The sequence below is a fragment of the Rousettus aegyptiacus genome, unplaced genomic scaffold (genome assembly GCF_014176215.1).
Source record: "Rousettus aegyptiacus isolate mRouAeg1 unplaced genomic scaffold, mRouAeg1.p scaffold_m13_p_3, whole genome shotgun sequence".
Lineage (NCBI taxonomy): Eukaryota > Metazoa > Chordata > Mammalia > Chiroptera > Pteropodidae > Rousettus > Rousettus aegyptiacus.
The window spans coordinates 165848908-165866595 of NW_023416306.1; the positions used below are offsets into that span (position 1 = coordinate 165848908).

The 17688-nt window shown below is 57.7% G+C and overlaps 1 protein-coding gene across 2 annotated transcripts in view; it reads right to left on the reverse strand.

Annotated features, from left to right (window-relative positions):
* The window catches only part of ITPK1 (inositol-tetrakisphosphate 1-kinase), a 139978-nt gene extending 123140 nt beyond the window's left edge, over window positions 1-16838 (reverse strand). Inside the window, exons 1-2 of one of the 2 annotated variants that reach the window (XM_016145468.2) lie at window positions 16815-16838; window positions 16176-16407 (exon numbers count right to left, since the gene is read on the reverse strand). In XM_016145468.2, coding sequence (XP_016000954.2) covers window positions 16176-16270 — 95 coding nt within the window. In that variant the 5' untranslated portion in view covers window positions 16271-16407; window positions 16815-16838. Of the gene's footprint in view, window positions 1-16175; window positions 16408-16814 lie in introns of those variants that run through there. The other variant, XM_036238318.1, reaches the window with a different exon arrangement.
* Window positions 16839-17688: the final 850 nt, after the last annotated feature.

Genomic DNA, 17688 nt, shown 5'->3' on the forward strand with positions numbered 1-17688 from the left:
CCACCACGACAGCAATGCCGCCACCTACCACGTAACGAGGACCTACGATGGGGTATTTCTAACATCCACAAATAAAATAAACGTGCCAAGCAGTGAACCACAGGCTTTAAGCTCATTGTTTTAAGTGACACACCAACCGTGAAGGTTAAGAGGTGCTTTGTTTAGCCTGTCGATATAGAAACTGAGGCTCAATAAGTTCAATAATTTGCCCCAAACCACCGAGCTGGACGGCAGCAGAAGCAGCGTTGAAGCCCGGTCCCTCCTTCCAAAGCCAGCTCTGGGCACATGGCGGGCAGGTGGAGGGACGGGAGCAGGTTGCCCTGTGTGAACGGGGGTGTCCCCGTGTCCGCCCCGCCCCGGAGAGCGGCCCGCTACAGGTCACAGCCATGCTCACAGGCTGGCCATTCCCCACCTGAGGCCTGAGCATGGCCCCGAGGATGCAGGAATGCTTTTCAGTTAACGCTGAACATCCTGGGAGGGTAAGATACACGGCCGGCCGGGCCCTTCGCGCGGACCTCTGGGAAACTGCCCCATCGTTAGCGAGCACGGCCCGAAGCTTCCCAAGGGTCGACGTCCATGGACAGCTTTGTGGGGTGACCCGATGGCAGTCTTTGCCCTCCTCTCACATGGAAAAGTCAAACTGCACGCCGCAGCCTGGAAAGCCCTCGCGGGGGAGGGGAACGACTCCGCCGAAGCCGCGGCAGGCGGCGGGGCTGCTGAGAGGACCCTCTACTGCCCTGAACTGGCCCCAGCCCCCAGCCCCAGCTGGCTGGAAGGCACGGGAGGGCGCTGGGGACCACACCAGTAGCCCGGTCCTTTGACCAAGTCCGAGATCAGAAATCACACTCAACTCTCTAAAATCTAACTTCTAGCAGAAAACAGATATTTATTTGGGGAAGAAGATAAATTATCATCAGATCCCCCATCGTGTGCTGGAGGCCACCTCCGCCAATTCAAGCCACTATCTGCTCAAATCCCCCAAACCTCCCCAACACTAGGTGCTAAAACCTCCACTTTAGAGATGAGGGAAGGGTGCCCTGGGCACTGAGACTGGATTCAGAAGCCGGCGCGCCTGTCGGCCTCCTTCCCCAGCAGTACCCGCACTGAGGGCAGCAGTAGGGACCTGTCCACACGGAGGCCCCTCCCACCCACAGCTGGGCGGCGGCTGGTGCTGCACAATGACAGCCCTCCGCCCACCAGATGGATGTTACAAACGCTGTGGCCCTCCAATTCATAATGAAGCGCTAACCCCCCAAGGGAAGACATTTGGAGGTGGGGCCTTTGGGAGGTTGGGTGAGGTCCTGAGGCAGCGACCCCACAGCGGGATTCGTGCCCTTGTAAGATGAGAGACCAGGCTCTCCCTGCCTGCCGCGTGAGGACACAGAAAGTAGGTGGCCATCGGTGAACCAGGAAGTGGGCTCTCACCGGAAACTGAATCAGCCCGGCACCTTGATCTTGGACTTCCACCCTCCAGAACTGCGAGCAGTAATGCCTGCTGCTTAAGCCCCCCGCCTGTGGTGCGTGCTAGGGCGGCCCGAGCAGGCTAAGGGAGGAGGTAAACCACGAGGCCTGGGCAAGCCTGGAACCCCAAAACGAGACTGACAAGGGGTCTTTTCAAGGAGGAAAAAAGTTAAGATTAGGAGAGCCCAGACAATGGGCCATCGCTGGTGCAGAAACAAAAAAGGCCTGTGTTGCTACGTGTGTCCATGTATGCTGGCTCGTGCAGACACAGCACATGTCTGAGAGACACTCAAGGCCGCGGGGACATGGCCGCCTCCAGGGACCGGGGGTGAGTGTGAGGCAGATGAACGTCTCAGTGTACGCTCTTCAGTGCGACTTAATGTCTGATCCCGTGCATTACCACTTTTTGACACAAGTTTTTCAGAGGTATTCACAAATCAGACGCGAGCCTGCCCAAGACAGACTGGAATTTCATGCAAACAAGTCAGCGAACTTCGTAAGCTTGGTTTCTGTTTTCAAGGGCTTTGTTTTCATCGGTTCATAAACTGAACCGACCCCTCCTCACAGCCCGACATAACAGACCCGAGGTCCTGCTGGCAGTCCCACCAGCTAAACCAGAAGCAGTGGGTCACAAATTCGGCCCCAGAGTCTCGGGGCGGGGCTTTGAATAGAGCCTCTGATGAAAGCTACACAGCGAAACAGCAAACAAGAGGCCTGAGCTCCCTGACCCCACCTCGTACAGCCTCAAGTGGCCCCAAGAAGCTACTTCAAGGCGAGTGATGGTCAGGCCAGCCCTGCTGGCTATGCAGGGCGACCACGGCAAAGAGGAGGGCCCAGGAGAGCCCCCCTCCCACTGCTTCCCCACGAGCACACCTCTGCCTGCCACCAAAGGCCATGCCATTAGAAAGAACCACTGCACTATGAGAATTCTGGACCACCCAAGTAGAGGCGCCTTCGAAGCAGGGCAAGGGCTCTGAGCAGGGCAGTCCTGGCTTCTCGAGGGTCCTCACTTCCCCACCGCAGTACCCTGAACCCTCCGCCAGCCTCCAGCCCATTCCCTTCGCCTGGGGCTCTCGGGCATGCAGAGCATGGAGTGTGTGGCCACCAGCCTCTGGTTATCAATGCCTCCCCCTCCCAGGTGGAACTACTCCCACCGTGTCCTCCCGCAGCCCCCACCAGGCCTACTGGGATGGCAAGGGCCAGGACGGGTGCCCCGAGCATCCTGCACAAACGCATCCCTCCAGCTCGACGACCCCAATCGAACAGATCACAGCTGCGACAGCCCCAGGCTCCCAGCAGAAGACACCTTCTACATGCTCCTCATACACAGGACGTGAACTGACAGCAACAAGCGATAGTGTTTACATAACATGAGACTGTTTCACCCAAAACACTGAATATCAAAACACAGCGGTTCTAAACAGCACCACAGGGCAGGGAGCCATCCGCCTTCACCCTGGGCTCCAAGCGGCCGCCCCCAAAGCCCCAGAGACCCCCAAGGCCCCCAAGCCCCATCCCTCAAGGCAGGATACATAAGCCATGTCTCTAGAATGTACACGGCCCAGGGCCCTCAGAATCTGCCTGTGTCTGACGGGAAATGAACCAAGCTCAGAGGAGAAAAGATGAAGCCGGGGGCCCAGCCTTGGGCTGACTTTTAGGGATACTCTTCACTCTCCTCTTGGGAACAGCACCCTGACCCGGGAGACTGTGTACAAACCCTCGGGCTGGCAGAAGGCACCCCCACGTCCCCCTGCCTGCCCTGCAGCCATACCGCTGTCTTCAGGGGACAGTCCCAGCTCCCTGTGTGGGGTCCTCCTTGCCCACATCCGGACCACCTGGTATGTAATGGGGTACTCCCAGCCCCAGCCACAAGTTCAGGGACAGGCGTGTGGCTCAGGCTGACCAATCAGGGGCAATGAGAATGAATCTCGGTCCCTTGGGACCTGAGCCTAAGGTGGAGTGAGGCCCAGGAGCCAACGTGCCCAGGTCTGAATCCCACTAGCTATGAGATCTGGTCAAGTTATTTGACTCCTCTGTGCCTCTGTTTCTTTTGCTAGGAAATGGGCACTAAATGCCCCACCCTAAGGCTGTAATGCAGATCAATAAGAACATACAAGGAACTCAGCGTGTGCCTGGTTCAGAACAAAGGTCAGTTGTGAGGACCCGCCTTGCACCATACGGGTCTGAGAAGGAAGCCAACTCGGAGAGGCCAGAGAGGCAGGGAGACCAGGTCCTGAGGACATCAGCTGAGCCCCTGAATCCACCTATACCTGAAGCCTGAAGTCTCCACTTACTGGAGCCACTTTATTACCAAACCCAGCCAGCACTGAGTTTCTATAGGAACCAACCTCTGCAACTCGTAGGAATCAGCCATGTACTGATTTCTGCTCCGATCATTAGCTTCGTCCTGACAACTCTGCACATCTGTCGGCTGATCGGGAGAGAGAAGCCCAAAGGACACGGCTGCCCGGTGGCATCCTCCAGCAACGGGGACAGATTTGTAGGCGCATTGCCCAGTCTACACGTCTCGCTCTCAGGGAGTTCCAGTTTGTTGCTGGTGTGGAGGCACCCACAGAACTGGCCATGTTCCAGATGGCTGCCCACCCACTCCCCACCCTTCCCAGGGAAGCATCCCAAATCCAAAGAGCTTGGCACTCCCAGCAAGGCTGGAGTAAAGACAAGATAAACCAGGGGTCCTCCACCCCCATGCTGCAGACCAGCTGCAGCCCGGTACCAGTCTGTGGCCTGTTAGGAACCAAGCCACACAGCAGGAGGTGTATGGCAGGCGAGCAAAACTTCACCTACATCTGCAGCCGCTCCCCAGCGCTAGCATCACCACCTCAGCTCCACCTCAGATCATTGGGCATTAGACTCTCATAGGAGCACCGGTCCCTGGTGCCAAAAAGGCTGGGGACCGCTGGGACAGACCGATGGGATGGGATGGGGTGGGATGGGGCGTGGGCTCCTGACCACCAGAGCCCATGGACCAAAATCACTACCCTGGCTGGTCAGGGGCAGGGTCCGCCAACGATGGCCCAGAACAGACCCTGGCCTCGCACTGGACCCGAGGTTCTCTGGAGGCCCAAGGACGAGTGTTTGTGGGCTCCAGAGCCACGGCCCGGCCCGTCAGGCGGCATCGCTGTGTGCACGAATCTGCAAGGCCGGCCGCTCTGATCTGTGAATCCTCGTCTACAAAGACCCTTCCGGCTCAATGACCGAGGACCTCTACAGCCCATCAGTAGGGCAGGTTTGGCTGCCATCACCTACGGACTTGATGGTGTGACTACAGGTTGGGGGAGTGAGGGACAGCACCCCCTTCTTCCTTCAGTCAGTTGCTGGCCCTCGCAAGGAAGGAGGACGTTTGCATGCTGAGCCCTTCCTCTGCACAGACACGAGGCTGACCCTTACCTAGAAGGAAACCAAGGCCCAGAGAGAAGCTGAAGTACATCCAGAGTCACCCATTCAGTTAAGGGGCTGAGTCAGGGTTCAAATCCACCACTGACCAAGCCACATACTGTCCCCGGGGTCCAGCACTGCCCTATGTAAGAGGCTTCTGCAACTGCGCTCCTCGCTTTCCTATCTCCTTCCCAAACGTGAGGGATGCTCGAACATAAGCTCCATCAGCCTTTAGTGGCCGATTCCAGACACAAATTTACAGTTACCATTTACTAAACAAACACCAAGGGCCCGATCCACGTTAAGGACTCAGCTGCCTCAGCTCACCTAATCTGCAAAACCACCCTGGCTGCAGGCTGGTATAAAATTCCCATTTCAGGTGCAGAAACTCAAAGGCTCAGAGAGGTTCATTCACTGGCCCGAAGTCACATAACCAGAATGCAACAAGCACTGCCCCCCTTCTAAAGCTTCTAAAGCTTCTTGGGGTCTTTCCAAGGCACTTCCAAGTCCCTAAAGGCCTCTACCCTCAATAGATAAAGCTCCAAGGTTCCCAAGGAGATCCACAGGAAGGGACGCGAGTGGCGATTTAAAAAGAGGGACGGGCTACACAGCCTCGTCCACGCCAGCCCAGAGCATGTCAAGGAAGGAGCAGGAGGTGGAAATGGCAGGATCCTGGGCATCTGCCAAGCTGTCTGAACAGACACTGCTCAAACTGGGCAGACACCGGCCAACCCCGGCATCCAGATGGACGGCAGCGCTGGGTGCTGGGCAGAGCCGTGGCCGGCGCCCCCAGCTTGAGTGCATATCGAAGGTGTCGGCGCCTTTACTTCCTGACGCCAGGCAAGCAAGGCATCCAATTGAAATTGAAAAGGAGAAAAGGTAATTACTAAGGGGCACTGAGGAGAGTCGTTGGACCTCTGACCAAAGATAAGCCAACCCCTCAGCTAAACTCTGTCATGGCTAGGGGCACATCCGGGCTTAGAATCCACACAGTCTGCTGTTCAAATCCCACCCCCGGGGGACCAGCTATGAAACCCTGGGAAGATCACTTCTCCTCTCTGAGCCTCGGTTTCTGGGTTTCTGCACGTGGACTGAACCCCCCAGGGAGCGAAGCTCACTCCTCACCAGTAGGGCAGCCTCCGTGAGGTCCGGGGGCTTGGGGTGGACCTTCCTCCCGGAGCAGCAATGAACGAGCACCGAACCTCCGTGAGCTCGGGCCACGGCGAGGCTGCACCCCTGTCGAGGTGGGGGCCAGGGGCTTGGGGGGCGAGTCCCCTGGAAGCAGAACTCATTCCCATAGGACCCCAAAGCCCCTGCCCGGACACACCCACAGGGAGGCAGGAACAGGCTTGCTTCGGCTCGGCTCACATGGCCAGAACTCCTTTTCACAGATTCCATAACAAATAACAGGTCCTTAAGAATAAAATCTTAAAGCTTTACTGTCAGCCAAACGAGATTCGAATCCAGGCGGCCCCACTTACTAGCTCTACCACCTGGGGCTGATTCTGCATCTTTTCTCTGGGCCTTCGTTTCCCCACCTGTAACAGACGGGGTTGTAAAAAGAAAATTCCACCCAGAGAGAAAGGACGGTCTCCCAGCACTGAGATGCCCAGGAGCCAAAGGGCAGGAACCAGCAGCCAGGGACTCAAATACCCCACATGTGCCAATGTCCACCCCTTCTCTGAAGAGTCCCCCCAGTTCCCCTGGGAGAACAAAAGAGCACCCCACACAGCCTGCACCCCCATGCACTGCGGGGAAGAGCCCGCGTGGCCTCAGGCTGTCCCTGGGCTCACAGCTGTGTGGATCCCAGAACCCAGGAGTGACCAGCAGGAAGCAGACAACAGGACATGTCCTGGGACTGCACGAAGGGACGAGAGGGTGCTTTGTGAAACGGAGGGCATGAGGCCCGCCCCAGACGTCCCGGGGGAAGGAGGCGGCCCAGGAACCTGCACCAGGACAAGCGCCCCGGACTGGGGACCGGATGTTTCTTCACCTCCACACCCCGCCTGCGACTGCTGGATAGAAACAGGGTGAGGCAGAAATGAAAGTGAAACTCCCACAGGGGAGCCCTCTCTGCACCCACCTACCACCCCCTGGCCCTCCCGGGAAGCGGTGAGCTGTGAGGCTGGGGCCATGTCCTGTCCCAACGCTGGGGGCCCCCCACCGGGCAAGGCCAAGGAGGCAGGGAGGTCACCAGTCTGACCTGGACAGGGGTCTCCCACCGGCGATGTGTCAAAAGCCCCAGGCCCCAGCTTGGCGGGGAAGGAGGGCATGGGAGTTGCCCCTGGTGGAAATCCTACCATTTACTAAGTGCCTGCCATGCTCGCTGGCCCTATAGGTGGGCGTACTTCCCCCCTTTACAGATGGAGGAGCAGAGAGGCTCGGGGAAATGAAATGGCCAGCCCAGTCATCCACAGCTAGTTCGGCAAGCCCTGCACTCTGAGTTCACTGCCATGTTACCACCCACCACCCCTGAGCCCAATAACTGCACACAGAGGAGGCTCAGAAAAGAATGCCCTGATTTCCTTCTGAAACTGGGTATCAAGACAATGGTGCCGGGATGTTATGTGCCAGATGGAGGCAACCTGGCAAGGTGGGCGCAGCATGGTTTCGGGCATCAACCAGCCCTGACAGTCAATCCCAGCTCTGCCGGTCACCTGGGACCAGGTAAGTCATCTCGCCCCTCCCTGAGCCTCAGTGTTCTCATCCAGCAAACAGAGACGGACCAGACCGCCTGGCTCGGAGGGTAAATTTCCGATCTGCAGTAGGGCCTGGCCCTCGCTGCGCTCTGAGATCTGGTGCGAGCCACCGATTTAGGAGGGAGCAGAAGGGAACCATGGCACAGCCCCCTTCTGAAGCAGGGAGGGCCGCCTGCACGCGCCCGAGTCCTGCTCCCCCGGCTCGGGCTCCAGGACCCGGGCACACCGTGAAGGCACAGAGAGCTGAGCGCCCACCTGCTCCCAGCCCCGCCTCACAATCGGCGTCACACCGGCCGGGCCAGTCCAGGCGCAGGATCCACCTTAAAATGCATTCCAAGACAAATCGGCAGCCAGAGGCAATAAATTTTTTTTAAAGGGGAGAGAGGATTGCCCGAAAGGCAGCAAGAAGCAGGCCAAGGTGGGCGGGCCACCTGGGGCTCCCACCGGCCTCCCCGTGCCTGGAAAGGCTGAGGGGGCGGCCCAAGGCGGGGGCTCCAGGTAACAGTCTGGCAAGGGGCTCTGGGGACAGACCAGTCTGGGAACGTTTGTATCCCAAATGCCCTCCTGGGGAGACCCTGTCCCGTAGAGGCCCCACAGCACGGAGACCACTTTACCAGTTTAACCTGGTGTTAAACACGCCTGACAGTTTTGGGGTGAGGTCTAGTGATGAGCTTTGGTTTCCCAGAGGAACTAGGGAGCACTTGTTGAAAGGTGGCTCAGACGCCTGCCCTTGGGAATCTGGGGGGCGGGGCGTCTCTGGGACTTGTTTTTCACTGGTGCCCCAGATGCTTCTTTTGTTGAGCAAGTCTGACAAACACCGCCTGTAAGAAGGCAAATGACTATTAAAGAGAACCAGCATCTGGTGTGGCTTCCATCCGGGCCCTGACACCTGAGGCCAAACCTGGGCTCTGGGAAAGGTCATGCCCTAGGACCCACAAGCGACAAAGGATCCTGCACATTCCCCCACCCCAGGCCCTTGAGGCCCAAGGCTGCTCACAGGACATTAAAAGCCTGGACTGGGCCAGACCAGAGCAGAGGGAGGAGCCGGAGCATTTGGCCTCCTGCTCTGGGCCCCAGGGTGGAGGAACGTCACAGGGCCGCCCACCGGGCCCCACCACACTGTCAGGGGCAAGGCTGCCGAAGGACATCCTGCTGCCTCTTTTGACCACCTGTCTGATGTGGAACCCGGCCAGGGCCACATCAGAGGCAGGCCAGGGTGTGTGGCCTTTAGGAAGTGGACACTACCCGCCCTGCCACTCTTTAGTTCCTACTGAAAAGGGCTCTTGGCCCCTCTCATTAACTGTCACCCCAGCATCAGAGGGGTCTTCTCCGACCATCGAGTGCTAAAGCGGCTGCAGCCACCCCTGCCCTGGGTCGCTCCCATCTGCAGGCTTCCCGGCTCTCATTACTCCTTGCGGCACTTTAAATGCATCCGTATGCAGGTTTACCTTTACCTCCTTACTCTGCATCTGGGTGCAAAGGGCAGGGACCAGCACCAGACAGGGCCGGCCAAGGTGGGTGCTCAGGATTTACTGAGTGGACAGAAGAATGTAGGAATGAAGCTGCTGATCCTCCCTAACCCGGGACCCACCACCTCACCCTCACCCCCTCGCCCCACCCCCACCCCCGCACACATCTCCTCTCTCCTGTGGGGTTTCCTACCTGGCACAGAGCACTCCAGAGTCACGAGTGGCTTTTGGCTGAGCCACAGGGACATGGAAAAGGTTTCCGAACCCCGCCCCCAGGCAGCGCTTTGATCCACTAACAGAAACTCTCACTAGCACCCACTGCGAGCACAGTGCAGGCTCTGGGGCTGCAGGAGTGGACAGACCGGCCAGGTCCTCAACCCTCACGGAGCCAGCTTCTCAGAGAGATGCACAAGGAACAGACCACGGTGGGCAAGTCGGGACGGAAGGAACTAGCCAGCTGCTGCGGGTCACTGGAGCTGAAGATTCTGGGTGCAAGGGGGGAAAGGGCATCTCCCAGAGGCCGTCTTCGGGGGGTGCTCCGTCCTATGTCCTGAGTCTCCCTCCAGGGGCAGCTAGCGCCTTAGAAAAACCTACCAGGTTAGGTTCAAATGGCAGGGCCGCCCCAGGACACCAACAACCCGCTACAGGGTATGACAGTTTCCGGCCACTAAAGATGGGCACCCAGCACCCAGGTACCTGGGAGGAGGGGGGAATTGGGGGATCCTTCATGAGAGTGTTTCTCAAATCCCCATAACTGATGACATATTCATCTCCTGAGCCCCGAAAGTGGGGAGTGGGGGCACTCCCAGGAGCTGTCATAACCCTCAGCCTGCAGCACCATGACGGGCCTGCAGAACCCAGGCCACGAGGCCCAGCTGAGAAGCACAGACCACAGGGGCGGCTGCTATCTGAGGGTGGCTTGGAACAGGCAGGACAAAGGACCAGGCAGAATTCAAGCAGCCCACTGGGAACGCCCGGCTGCTCCAAAAGGAGCCCTGGTTCACACCTCCCAAGGAAATGCTATTGGAAAGGCAGCTTCAGCAGGCAGTGGGGAGGGGACATTAGTTTTGGAGCTGGTGAGCCCCTGCCACACCCCATTGTGTGACCTTGGACAGGCCACCCTACCCTGTCAAGCCTGGGTTTCCCTCTCAGTGGCCAGGCCACACACACCCAGGCCCCAGGACAAGGGGAAGGTTGGGGCGGGCCAGATTCCAGCCGGGAAGGGGACGGTGTTTAAGACCACGGCTGTGCAGAGAAGGGGGAGGTGCACAGCTCCAGGATGCCGATCTGCTCTCTAAAACGAATCTAACTGTTTAAGAGGAGGTACCCAGAACATTCCTTCAAACTCTAGCTTACCAGCTGAATTTGAAATACAAATAGGAGCAAAAACTCTATTTATATCCAACTGTTCAGGAATTACACTCATGAAGCACTTCACTGAGCATTTTCTGAACGCCCCAAACCTGCTAAGCCGCGTGGGAGAAGCAACCAGTGGCGGCAGGATTGCCCGGCGGTGAGGGAGGGAGGCCCCGGCCTGCCGTGCAGGGGAGCCCAGGGGAGCCCAGGTGTGCCCAGGTGTGCCCAGGTGTGCCCAGGTGTGCCCAAGGCCTACCTAAGGCAGTCAGCCCCCACAGTGTGAACTCGATCTCGTGGTCATAAGAGAAATGTAAATCAGAAGTGCCACTTCTCACCCACGTGGATGGCCAAGATGAAAAACGTCTGGCCACTCTGCTGGGAAGGGTGTGGGCAACAGGACCTGCCATCCACTGTCACCTGTGAGCACTGCCATGTTTGGGGAGCAGTTTCGGAACTCCCATGAGAAACTGAACTGCCTGTGCCCATCCACCAAGACCTCGCTCATCTGGCAGTGATGCCCCAGGCAAGGGGGCAGGGGACTCAGTGTCCCACTGTCTGCACCGGCAGAAGCCAATCACATGGCGAGAAACGTGGTCCACCGTGTTAAGTGCTGGACCCCACTGCCATTAAAGAAATAAGACGAATAATAACACCAGAACTACCTCCAAAGGAAGCAGCGATGTGCCATTTCTCTTAGTCGTAGTGTTCATGCAACAAACAGAACGGTATTTATGGGGAGAACTGCACAGCCAAGCGCCCCTGTGTTTGCACAATCCACCTATGGACAGAAACTGCTGACCACAGTTGTCCCCGAGTGACCGGAGCTGGAGAACAAGAAGGAAACTGACTTTTCATTGTGTACTCTGAGTCCTCTGATTTTTTGAACGTGGACATGTATTAAATATTCTCAACGACAAAGCAGTAATTGTTAGCTAATAATAGTAACATAATTGCTCATGGAGACTCTTGGCATTTTCGGGAAGGCCAACAAACTCTTCTCGAGTCTTCGAAAGCAGCACCTTGCATTAACACGTTTTTCTCAGCTTCCCCATCCAGGAAATAGGTAAGGACAGCACTCCCGCCTCCCGGGGGGCTGTAGATTCACTGGGTCTCCAGCTGAAGCAGAGCACAGGACGCTGGGAGGCCGGTGGGCAGGGCGGCCCCTCCCCAGCAGTGCTGGCCCACACCCCTGCGGGAAGATCTGGACTTCAGGGTCACTCACACGCCATGCAAATCAAGGACAGTTACCTGCAAACGCCAAAGACCCCAGAACAGAGGCATCGTGGGCAGAATTCACCTGCTCCCCACAGACAGCAACCACAAAAACCAACGGCCGCCACGTTTTACAGAGTCCTGGGCACTATTACACGCTCAGCACATGGACTCCTTCAATGCACACGCCAATCCTGAAACTAAGCAGTTCTTACTCTCGCTCTACAGATGAGGAAACTGAGGCACGGAGTTATGTGCCCAGGGTCACAGGAGGAGCCCAGCCTGGGACCCAGGCAGTCTCATCAGCAGACAGCAGTGACCAGATGGACGTCTTCTCCCACATCTTCTCCTTACTCCCATGGGGACTGGTGGGAAGTGTTTATTTGCGAGCCTGGGTTACGGATAGTCCCCTGCTCGGCTGCGAAGGAAACCTAAGTCATCACCTCCTCCCACCCCACCCCCAAAATGATGCTAAATCCAGGCGTTAAGACATACAGAAAAATACCCACCCACAAGCCAGCATCACTTAATCCTGGAAAAGACCCTCCTGCCTCCCCGCTAAGAATCTCCTGAAAGAGTTCCAGCTTAGAATGTAAGCTACCCTGGCAGAAAAAGACCATCCAACACTCCCTTTTGAAGGAACGACTGTAAGTCCCAAGGGGAAGGGACAGCAGCCCTAAGCTCCTTGGCACACCGCCTGGGCCACATTAGTTACTGTTAACACCACACTCCCAGGTCTGGGCAAGCAGGGGATCCACCCGCTGCCCCCCCAGCCCACTGCCTGACACCAAGCCTGGAAGGCACTCAGTGAGCTAGAGCCACCATGGACTGCCCAGCCTCATTCCTTCTGGGGGACCTGTACAAAGGGTCCCCTGCATGAAAGCCTGCGTCGACAAGATGGTCTGAGACTGCACCATAAACATATTTCCTGCAGGCGAGGCAGCCCAGCCGGCCGCCGAGTGTCTCAAGGACGATAGCCCACAGATGTTCTGCTTTCAGAGGCTCCAGGAAGTGCTGGGCCAACCTGGGCAAAAAAAAAAAAAAAAAGACACTTAAACAAGGAAGCCATGGTCTCAGATGCCCGGGCCTCAGGACTGGCCTCAGTGAAACTCAACTGGCTGTGCAAGTCCCTTATACTCCCTGAGCCTCAGTTTCCCCATCTCTCCACTCCTGGGCTGCTGGGAGGATGAAGTGAAATGAGGTAACTGGAAGGGCCTCATTAAAAAGTCAGCAAATGTTACAGCAAAGACGGATAGTAGAGCGTCTTATACCAGAATGCTTCATAAAGTCACGTGCCTTTTCACCACAGGTTCGGCCACAGGAAAGAGAAGAGTGGGAAGTAGAGAAGGAGTTGGAGGAGAGAAACGGAAAACGCTAACAGAGGGAACTGGGGTCAGCCGGCATTTCCAAGCAGGACACTGTGGAGAACTAAAACCATTAAAAATTACCCGACATCTCCAACCAACAGCTTTTTTTTTCTTTGCTCTGCCTCTGACATCCCTTCTGGGCACCTTGAAAGAACCACAAGGAGGGTATGAGGGAGCAGCTTGGCTGCTCCAGTGTTAGGGGGAGGAAAGAGGAAGGAGAGGGGGGTAAAAGAGAACAAGCTAGGTCCTCCAGTGGACAGGAACAGCAGAGTGACAGGAACACAGAGCACCACTTAAAAAAAAAAAAAAAAAATGCGTCAAAGGCCCATCTACTGAGTAGCAAGAGGGCCCGCCGAGCAAGGTGCACTAAGGCTCTGAAGGGTTGGTTTGTCCTTATGTCTACCTAAGGGATGCCGGCGGGACCCGGCTCCAAACACCTACTAATGACAGCAATGTGCGACGCCCCTCAGAAAACAAGGCATTACAGCTGCGAAGAGCACAACTCAGCTTTGCAAGCAAGTGTGTCCCTGGGACAAAATGGTGGCAGCAGCTAGAGACCCCTGTGAAGGTAACGAGGGGGTCCACCTTACTGTCAGAGATGCCCGAGGAGAAAGGTCTGACTTTCTGGGTCTCGAAGTCGCCAGGCTGGATCCACTCTATGAGTTAAACAAAAAGAACAAACGTATGCAACCCGCCTGCTCTCTCATGCCTGCTTCCCCATCTGTAAAACAAAGGGCTGGATGAGATGATCTCCAACATCCCCTCCTGCCTGAAGACTTTACAAGGCCTGACACTCAACTAAACAACTCATCCAGGTCCACTCTGGTCAGCCTCTCTGGGGCTGACACTGCCCAAAACATGAGCCTCGAGTCATTTTCAAACATCCCTGGACTTTTTCATTGGGAAATTCACAGACAGTTCATCATCCATCAAAACAGGAGCACTGCGCCCCCAGACTGTCAATGTGAAAAACATGAAAATATCCATCTGCATCACCTTCTTGAGCTATTAAAATCGCACCAGCATTCCCACCAAACACAACAGCAAAGGGCTGAAGCCACCTTCTCAAGGGTAGGAGCATTTTGCACCCAGTATAGAAATGTGGCCACCAGGGGGTGCTGCTCCAAAAATAGTAAAGGAGAGAAGAAACAGGAAAAAACTATTTTGTGTTTTCTTTTCCTTTTTCAGCTTAAGTGACAAATTATCTAAAGCTTCTCTAATGAAAACACAAAGTGGGCTTCCTGAGAGTCTAGAATGACCTAGATGCTTTCTTTCTTCTCTTCTAAACCATTATTTGGGCTGGAAGAAGGCAACACAACTTGTGAGGGCAACTCTTTCACAGAGATTAATACTCCACCCTGGATTCCCCTCAGAATGGTTGACATCACAGCTTGCCCTGAAGCCTCCGCTTAAAGGCGGGTAGTCCACCCCCAGGGATGGCAAGGGAATCTTCAAGTCCCGCAGGAGGACTTAGCCGACAGTGACAGTCTCAGTCTCGGCTGGAACTGTTTTACGAGAGCCTCCTAATTACCTAGCGAAACATACCAACCAGATGACAAGCCGCCTGCTTTAGCTGCAGACACAGGATGACACAAATAAGCCAGATCTCAGTAAAAAGGGTGTGAGGTCTCAACTGGGATTTCTCAAATCTCAGAGGACTGCGGGGGGCTCCGGCACCCCACGCAGACACTAGGCTTCAGTCAATGGGCTTCTCCACATTTCTTCAGTGTTTAGGAAACATTTCCCACAAAGTGTGTGTATCTGCGGTACAATGTTCAAGTGCCCTTTTTTAATGTTTCAGAAGTCCTCGGGCCCATCTCAAAAGCTCTGGCTTCGAGCTTCTCCTGACTCCCTCACGAATTCAGCATGCCCCGCTGGCCCTGGAAAGCCTGCTTTCTCCTGAGGATGGCGGCCGAGAGAAGGCAGCCAACTCCGTCCCCAGACCAAGGACGCGGACCCAGGAGCTGCTCCGTGCAGGGTGCACCCCTCTGGCTGCTGGGAGAAGAGCGCCTTCAGGGCTTGCATGAGACGATGGGTGCGGCAGGCCCTTGGGACAGACACAAGGGGCACAGAGGGGCTGCCAGCCCAGCCTGCACAGGCCAGATCAAACTGGCCACTTGCTCCTCGCACCAGGAGATAAGGAAACCCAATTGTTCAATTCTCCTGATGTCTGGGAACCCAACAGGGACAAAAATGCAAGTGGGGCCCATTTTCAAGAATCAGATCTACCAAGCAGAGGCACTGCATAACAAAAGGTTTCCACCTAGAGTTCGCAAAAGGCTTGGGGAGCCTGACTCTCAAGCTTTCATTAAGAACAGGATTTAACTCAGCTTCTCAAAGGTAAAGCCACAGTTGTGAAGCACGGAGAGTCATACCTGACCCAACGCCGGATGTTCCTGCAATGGATTAAGAATATGATCTTATTAAAACACCCCCAGTCTCCACCACTGAGCACCGACATGGGGGGCGGCGGGGGGCGGGGGGGGGGCGCCAAACAGAGGAAGGCCATCCCACACCACATGCGTTTACCTAGCACCTCCTCTGCACCAGCCACTCCCTAGCTCTGGGACTCAGGCTAGTCCCCCCATCTCTCTGCGGATCGATCCCCCTTCTCAGACACGTGGCCCAGAATCACCACCCCGGCCGATTCTCAAGGCTGGTGTGAGGCTCTAATGAGACAGCAAATCACCTCATACACGCCAAGGATTGCTGCTCGCTTCACATCGGCTTAACCTAGTGACATGCAATGACAGCTTCAAGAGCTGCACACTCGGGGCACGTAGAAGGTGGTCTGCAAACATAAAAACATCGGTGTCCTCCACGAAGGGGGGAAGGGGACGAAAGAAAGAAAGAAAGAAAAAAAAAAAACACTCGAGCCCAAAAGTAACCTCCAGCCACAGGCAGAAAGCGCAGGTCCCGGATTTCCCAGCTCCCTCCGCCACCTTCGGCCGCGCTCCCACCGCGTCCTGGGCGGCTGGCGGCTTCCCCGCCCGGTCGCAGCGCACCTGAGAGCCTCGGTCCGTGCCACACCGCCCATACCGGCCGCCGCTTCCCTCGAACCCAGCGGGCGGCCACCGCGGCCACCTGGCTCCTCGGACTCGGGGTCCCCGCGCACCGCTCTTCCCCGTCGCGCTCTGACCTCCCGAGCCAGGCGCCGGGGCTGAGCCGGGCTCAGGCCGGGGGTCCCCGGGCGCCGGGGCGCCGTCCCTCCTTACCTGCACAGCTCGGCGAAGGCCTGGAAATTCAGCTTCTTGATTTTCTTCTCGCTCAGCCAGTAGCCAACTCTCTTCCCTTTCAGAAAGGTCTGCATCTTCCTCCTCGGGCGGGGAGCTCGGGTCCGGAGGAAATCGCCCAGAGGCCGAGTGTGGCGGCCCGGCGCGCGCCGCGAGCGTGCGGGAACCTCCTCCCGGCGGCGGGGACGCGGAACGGGGCTCCGGGCGCGCAGTCCTGCCGGGAGGGGCGGGCCGGGGCGGGCCGGGGCGGGGCAGGCCCCGGGCGGGGGGAGCGGTGCTCAGCGCGGCTCGCCACTGGCTGCCGCCGCGCCGGGGCCGCCCCCGCCGCCCGCCCGCCCTCCCGCGGGGCTCGCCGGCGCGCAAGTTCGCGAGCGCCGCACCGGGGCCAGGCCCGGCGCGGAGACGGGAGGCCCCGGCGCCCTCCCGCCGCCCGCCCGCGAGCAGCCGGCCCCCGGCGGCGGCGGCCCAGCGTCGGCCGCACGCTCGCTCTGCGCGCCGCTCCCGCCCCCTCCCCGCCTCGCCGGCCGGCCCGCCCTCCGAGCCCCGGGCGGCGCGGACGCGTGCCCTTCCCGGCGCGCTCGGACCCCAGCGGGGCGCACGCGGCCGCCCCGCCGTCCTCACCCGCCGCCGCCACTTCCTCCTCGTCCCTGCGCGCACTCGCCGGGCCCGGCCCCGCCGCCGCGGTTGCGCTGACCCGGCCGGCCGGCCCGCTGGACCCGCCGGGGCGGAGGAAGCGCGGCCGCGCCGGCCGCCAGGGGGCAGCACTGCCCGCCGCCTCTTAAAGGCGCCGCGCCCTCCCAGCCTGGAGATTTGGTGCTTGTTTGTGTCTGAGCTCAGGCTGTTGAGCTCGAGGGCGAAGAACGCGGGACTGGATTTAGGGAGGCCCTTGCCAAGTGGTTTTACTCTTTAAAGGGGTGAGTGGAGTCGTGGTGTGGGTATTTCCTGCTCGTCCTTTGGAAGTGATCAAGCTACTGAGTTTCAGTCATCAAAAGCATTTCTGTACCCTCAGCAGTATTCATCCAGTGAGATCGTTGCTCTTCTCTCGAGGAGACAGACCCAGGCCCAAGGTGGGAGTTCCTGGAGCGGGGACACGAACACCCAGGGGCCTTCCCAGGCTTAGGACGTTGACTCACACTCTGAGTCTCCTTCGACCAAGGCGGAGTAAGGGGGTGGGCGGGCGGGCAAGACTAAGAACCCTCAAAGTAGAACATTTCCAGGAGACCCTTTCCTTTGCGGGCGCAGGTCAGCGGCAGCTTCAGAGCCCTCGAATCACATCCCCAGCCAGCCCTTCCCAAGCACTGTGGGACAGTAGGAAAGCAACCTGCCTTCAAAGTGCGCAGGCTTTGGGAGAAATGCATGTCTCCCAGGCCCGGCCAGGAAGAATGGGTTGGGGGGAGGGAGACTCAAAGTTTCAGGGGCACATTTAAGGTGGCGTTGGAAAATCAGATTTTGGCAAGCCTGAGATGAAATAGCTTGCATTGAGGCAGAAATGAAA